General features: G+C 37.3%; 1 protein-coding gene across 1 annotated transcript; it reads left to right on the forward strand.

Moving 5' to 3' along the window:
* The first annotated feature begins 170 nt into the window (after positions 1-170).
* Positions 171-6,627, forward strand: parvg (parvin, gamma). The gene is made up of 13 exons (XM_027029797.2): positions 171-988; positions 2,047-2,128; positions 2,299-2,363; positions 2,477-2,579; positions 2,707-2,856; positions 2,952-3,067; positions 3,196-3,251; positions 3,356-3,381; positions 3,490-3,551; positions 3,646-3,714; positions 3,854-3,955; positions 5,518-5,590; positions 6,211-6,627. The coding sequence occupies exons 2-13, from the start codon at positions 2,083-2,085 to the stop codon at positions 6,282-6,284; spliced, it is 942 nt and encodes a 313-aa protein (XP_026885598.2). The 5' UTR covers positions 171-988; positions 2,047-2,082; the 3' UTR covers positions 6,285-6,627.
* The last annotated feature ends 206 nt before the right edge of the window (positions 6,628-6,833 follow it).

The raw sequence follows: 6,833 nt of genomic DNA on the forward strand, positions 1-6,833 counted from the left end.
CTACATGCAGCTCAATCTTATAAACTATATATGGGAAATTGGATTAAAAAATAAAAAGCTAAACATGAGTATTTTGTATTTGTGCAGAACTGTAAACCAAAATCACTGGTTTAATCTAATCTTTTTTCAAAAACAGATGTTTAGTCTGTATTTTTAAGATACCATCATCATATTCTTTAGGTGTATTCTATTTGTTTTTTTACAGGTTTCATTGTAAACACTGGTTTCTTTCCAGTTCTAAAGTGATGTTTATTTGAGAGCTTAATCGTATCTTGTCTATTTGCCAAGTTACCATGGTAACCTCCCTGCCCAAATTACTGCTGGTTCCTTGTGACAGAGACTCTAACTCTGCTCTCATGACATAAAGAGAGAGAGTGAGACAAAGAGAATGAGAATATGTACTGTATTCTGTTATCTTTCTAAGGAGGGGATGGGTAGGGAAAACAATCTCAGTGGGAACATTCTCTAAATATTGTGGAAAACCTCAAAAAATCCAGAGGCAATAGTACACATGAAACTGTAATATAGAGAGAATAAAACCTGGTTGCTAGGGAAGCAGAGAATATTCAAGCACTGCCACATTTAAGGAACTCAGCCTCTTGTGCTGCAATAATAAAACTGAAGATACTTTTTCATATATCAATTTGTGCTTTCACCTACTGTGCTGAATGGTTGCGCTTTAGGTGACAAATTATTTCAGTGTTCCGCCTATGCGCCAGCTGTAAACAGGAAGCACCATTTCTTCATTGACACTTCCTCTTCTTGGTCAAGTGCATTTTCAATTGTTAAACATTCACTTGTCTTTAAAATATTAGGTGGAAAACCTTTCACACTGCTGACTGGAATGTGATGTCTTCGAATGTGTATGGATCTGTTTGTGCTGTGGGAGTTTGATCACTGAAGTGTTGACTTGCAAAGGCACACAAAAGGGACAGCTTGGGGCACAGGGCAAGGCCTGCATCTTCATGCTACAGCAGCTTTCCTGAAGGTAGGACTGTTTACTCAGATATTTGAGTGATGGAGCAAAGGCCCATGTCACCTAGCAGCACATTGGCCTGACAACCATCAGCATGCACAAACAAACATTTCTCTTGGGTTTTCTTTCAAGCTCTCTTGTGCTGTCGCTTTTTCTTTTCACTCTAAGAGCACGGTTTTCATTGTTTCAGAGAGTGATGTTTTATTTGTCAGTATGTATCGTGTTAGTTGGCATGTGTGATCTTGGAGAATATAGTTGAGAAGTAAAAGTATTGCAGTGTGTGTTTGTTTTTAGAGGTTCATTTTAGACAGAGATGTCAGGGCTCACTGCTCTGTAAGGGGAGCTAAGTCAAGTTTCATTTGCATTCTGGATGTGAAATCATAATATTCCTACAGTTTAACATTAAACAAACAACAGATCATAAAAACATCGGCTTAATAAATTTTTCTTTCAAGCTGAGTATCATATTCAAGTTATGTCAGTCAGCAAAATACTTGGTAACTCTCAAGGGGGAAGAACATGCAAAAAGGAAGGAAGCAAACAAGTTTCCAACCGAAGAATTTAATTAAATGAAACTGAACATAAGCATGCACAAAACTACAACTACGGAAAGCCAGCGTAATGTTAATTACTAACAACTGTCCATACAACACAAAGGGGTTATAAATGACGTAATGACGCACAGGTGACATGTCGAAAGAGACTATATAATGACATAATGACACACAGGTGACACATTGAATGAGACTATATAATGACAGGGGACACGCTGAATGGGAGTAGACATGTGCCACCTGAGGCATGGTGCAAAACTAAAACATACGCATGTGCAACAGAAAAGCAACTTAAAAAAGAGGCCACATGGCCAACGGACGGAGGCAGGGAGGCATGTCACAGTAATATTATTGCTATATTGTTGCTATAATGAGAGTCACAAAAGTCTTATAATTAATTTGTTTTATGACCCAGGCTCTGGTGACTTTAGTTATTATAAATAATAATTGAATTATTTAAATTATTTGACTTATTAGCTGTTATTGATTATTTGTCTATGTATGTGCTCTCAACAGCGTACATAAAAAGCAGACATAAAAAAGTGGGAAAAAATGGAAGAGTTAATACAAGGCACTGACACGTCTGCTTCTTTTGTAGGTGAGTACTTTACTGTGTGAAGGTTGATTTTATTCACTGTTTTATCAACATATGTGAAGTCCAGAGAGCCTGCATTATACTGGGTACCCGATATGGAATTTGTTTTTTTTCTTTCAGCTACAGATATGCAAAATGTGATGAAACTAACCATAATAATGCTCATTATGCAGGGGAAAGAAGGAAGACCATCCAGCCTGTGTCTTTAATTGACCCTAAACTGGCAAAGCTTAAAGAGGTGAGATCTTGAAGAATAGTTTTTTTGTGCCCTTCTCTTTAAAGCTATGATGTGGTCCAATATGTCTTTATCTGACCTCTATGTTCACCCCTGAACTGCTCTTTGTGTGGCAGATACTGATAGATTGGATCAATAGCACTCTGAAATCAGAGCATATTGTGGTGCAGTTACTGGAGGAAGACCTGTATGATGGACTTGTGCTCCATCACCTGCTGAGTAAGAACCGATATTCTCCCGCAGTGTCTGTGTGCATATCAGCGGATCTCAGACAAATTCTCTTGTTTGTTAGTCTCCATGCACAAAACACTTCAGAGCATTCCTTACCTGTGTGCTCTGACTTTAGGCAAGTTAGGAGGACTGCACCTAGAGGTGGAAGAGATCGCAGTGAACAGTGCAGCTCAGGTGCGCAAACTGGAGGCAATCCTGCAGGCCCTAAATCAGGACCTTGGGATTGGGCCTGAGACAGACACTGAAGCAAAATGGAATGTGAAACGTGAGTAACGGCATGCTCATTAAATGCATGGTCCCACCATTTACTAACTTCTATGACGATATCTAATGTGTATGAGTGTCATCTCTGCTGGTCAGTCATTCACAACCGAGACTTGCTGGCGACTCTTCATCTTCTGGTTGCCATGGTGAAGCGTTACCAGCCTGACTTAGCACTACCCCAAAATGTCAGTGTGGAAGTTGTTTTACTTGAGGTGAGCATAATTACTATGCTAATGTATGCATATTAAAAATAAATGTACATATTGAAATGATTCAAAGATTTCATTTTTCCTAAATTGACTCATTAACTTTTCATACACCAACTCCATTTTAAATCAAGGTTAACAAAGGTGGCATCAAATCTGACAAACAGATAGAATGCATTACATCACAAAGGTATGAACATCAAATCATACTATATTTTAATATAAACTGTGAATATTTGTGATGAATATTAAGAAAGGTACAGTACCCGTCTACTATTTCTTCCATGATTTCAGTAAGATTGCAGGTGGAGCATCTCACAGTAAGTCAAGTGATTTTTAAGTGTGATTATAATTGTTGTTGAAACATGAAAACATTAAAAAAAAAAGAGCTTTGCCACTTTCCTTCACTTTTGTCTTTCTCTTAAAAGATGATGACCCCATAGATGAGGTGCTCAAACTTGATGAACATAAAATTGCCACAGTAAAGAAGGTAGCACCCTACTCACTGCAGTTACCATTCAAACAGGTCAGAAATATTTTAGGTATACAGTAAACTGACTGCAGATATGGTTCTATACCTACAGGCTCTCTTACACTTTGTCAATAAGAACATATCTCCATTGAGGCTGCAGGTGGCTGACATCGAGAAACAGGTAAATAAAAATACCTGATCATCTCACCAAATAAGGCAACAAACTTTGGATAATATGTCAGAACTATACAAATGGAGAATGTATGCATCTTTTTCATATCTATGTATTATGTGTATGTATTACATACTGATGTCATCAGTTTGCAGATGGTGTGATCCTCCTTCTGTTGATTGGTGAATTGGAGGGCTTCTTCATTCCACTCTATGAGTTTTACCTCTCTCCCACCACCCATTCAGAAATGGTATGACCTATTTGGTCATTGTATAAGGAGCAATGCATTTATAAAGGATAATTTCTGTTTTTTACTATGATAATGTTTGAAATGCTACCACCCCTATGCCACCAGATTTTGCTATTATTTCAGACCAAAACACCAATACTATAGACTCTATAGACATTATTGATTTTAATGGAATTATCGATAGTACACTAACACCATACAATTTGATACAATAAATTTCAGTGTTTTGATTTGCATTTTTTTTTTTTTTTTGTTCAGAGTAAACTTTTCATTATAGACATGTGGTTAGATAATGCTGTTATGTGCAAAGCACACATATGAAGGCACCTTCCAACGATTTAATTTTATCAACTTTGCCTGTTATTATAATTAAGTTATAAATAAGTATTGCCCCTGAGCGTGCAAAATTAAGACACCATGAAAAGTTTAATGCTGCATTTTCATTGCTGTAAACTACATTTCACTACAATGGTGCTGGTAACCACCATCATACCCTAAACATTTATGGATTTGGTTAGTTCTGTCCATTTCACATGAAAGTCTAATACAAAATGCAAAAACGCAATCACAATTTATGAAAAATAAACTTTAAAAGTAGGCCTATGGTTAAAAAAGAGCAAGCAATATTAAAAATGAGCTTATTGCAAAGCATGGTGAATAGCACTTCCTGAAGATGACCAATCTTCCTAATTATATACAATGATAATATTTTGGACATATAAAATGATTCAAATGGCTTTGTTTGATTACCACCACTTCTGAAATACACAATGAAAAATAACACTAAGCTAGGTTATATATAAAACACAAAGCTTTAATTACAATTGAATGCATCAAAAAGCCTTGACGTTGTGGTGCAGTAACCCTTAGTAGAAGCACTCTGTTGGAAGGATTGTAGTGCTGTGTGCACAAAAAATACATTGTACAATAAATATAGAGAGAAATGTAGCCACCACACCCTGAAAATGACAGGCTAAAAGTAAGTTAGCAAAAATCCAAGATAAAGAAGTAAAAACTACCTTGAGTAACAAAAGGTTGGAAAGTATCTCTTCTGTAGTGGTGAAAAATGGGCCAATAGATTGATCACTTCTGTAAAAAAGAAAAAAAAAACCTGGCAAATCATTCTTTGTTAGTGTCAATACCAACTGAGTAAATGGTGAATTAACCTTTTGGTAAACCTTTAAACACAATTCATAAAAATAACATGGCATCATCATTTTCTGAACTGTATCCAACCCAGTTTTGCCAAGTTACTCAGAACCCCCATAGCATGCCTACTGTCTTTTGTTCATTTAGAATGATTAATCTTCACCCACTCATAACAGTGCTGAACACAGGATGTGGGTTGAGATGACAGATGTCAGACCTAGCTGTGACTACAAATATTCATTTAGTCCAAATGGACTGGCATCTGCACAGTATAACAGAATGGCTAATCTGTTATTCGTTCATTTCAGAAAAAAAGAGTACATCACATTCTTGCCATTCAATTATAATTAAATATAAATATGCATAACTTATGAAGGACACAAAATATGCATTTCTTATTTGCTTACTTCCAGCTTCACAATGCAACCCTGGCTTTGGATATCCTCAGTGACAGAGATATGCCAGTATTAAATGTGGAACCAGAAGGTGAGCTACAGTATATAAACTACACCACATAAACATATCAGAAAAGCATTTATACATATACTATACTATGACATATTCTATGACAACTGTAAAGTTCAGCAGAAACCCTATGAACAAACAAACCACCAGATCATGCTAATGTCTTCAAAACCTATGGGCCATGCACAATTTGTGCTATATCTCTTCATCAATAGTTTATGACCATAGGCTTTATGTTGAGTGGATATTTTTGCCATTACAGACCATTTTCAATGCAGCAGTGACACTGCTGCGCCTTATACACTTATACCAACACAATACTACTATCCCACTACCATATTACTGTCACAGGTTAAGAAGGGGCTACCACCAAAATGACATACAGTCAGCAGTAGTCCTGTCATCAGAAACTGACTAGTAATGAATTAGGGTAGAGGATGACCAATTAATTGGATATGACAACAGACCGTACAGTTACACTTTCAAGAAAAAAAGTTTGGAATTAGCTGGATTTCTGCATGAATGGACCATATAAATTGAACTAATTTTTAATGCACTTTTTGTGAATGCTGTGTCTAGTTCACCAAAAAGAAATCTCAGTGCAGGATTCAGTGATGTCTTCTCTTTTTCTGCTCTGACAGATATTGTGTCCCAAGATGTGGCTGCTACACTCAAAGTGTTGTATGCCTTGTTCCAGAAGCACAAGTACAAATAATTCCAGCCAAATCTACACCTTCTATAAATGTCTGGCATAAGCTAACCTTCCTGTCAGCTTAGAGTACCACATTAACTCTGATGTTCTTTTGTCATTGTGACTGGCGAGGCAGTTGTTCAGACAGCTTCATTCCTGCCAGCCTTAATGAAAGTGAGAGCGCATTTGACCGCACTGCTCATCATGCAGATTGGATTTGGATGCTGACAGCATTGTTTCACGCCATCTTTCCACTCTCTAGCCCTGCCTCTCCCTCTCTTCCACCCTCCCACACATTCTCCTTCTGGGCTGCTGCCCTTGGCCCCCTTGCTGGTCTTGATGGAATAAATGCACTAGTGATACACTAGCTCTCATGGGTTCCTCTTTTTCCTGCTTACAAATAAGCATCTCTGATCTGTAAGATCTGGAGTGCAGTGTCCTTCCTTCACTCTGCTATCTGGTCAGTTAGCTTCAGACTGATGATCAGTAAGAGTATGTGGAAAAAGAAAATACAGTAAGATCTATAGTTCCAATATAGGTATGTTGCCCCTCTCTTAACAAAACCTTGGCAAA

The sequence above is a fragment of the Electrophorus electricus genome, chromosome 2 (genome assembly GCF_013358815.1).
Source record: "Electrophorus electricus isolate fEleEle1 chromosome 2, fEleEle1.pri, whole genome shotgun sequence".
NCBI classification, from domain to species: Eukaryota; Metazoa; Chordata; class Actinopteri; order Gymnotiformes; family Gymnotidae; genus Electrophorus; species Electrophorus electricus.

What these genes read in the sequence shown, in the direction of transcription:
- parvg (XM_027029797.2), top strand. Translation starts at nt 2,083, where the DNA reads ATGGAAGAGTTAATACAAGGCACTGACACGTCTGCTTCTTTTGTAG. An exon ending in AGCAAAATGGAATGTGAAAC is followed by an intron (nt 2,857 to 2,951) that starts GTGAGTAACGGC and finishes TCTGCTGGTCAG; the next exon opens with TCATTCACAACCGAGACTTG. An exon ending in ATTAAATGTGGAACCAGAAG is followed by an intron (nt 5,591 to 6,210) that starts GTGAGCTACAGT and finishes CTGCTCTGACAG; the next exon opens with ATATTGTGTCCCAAGATGTG.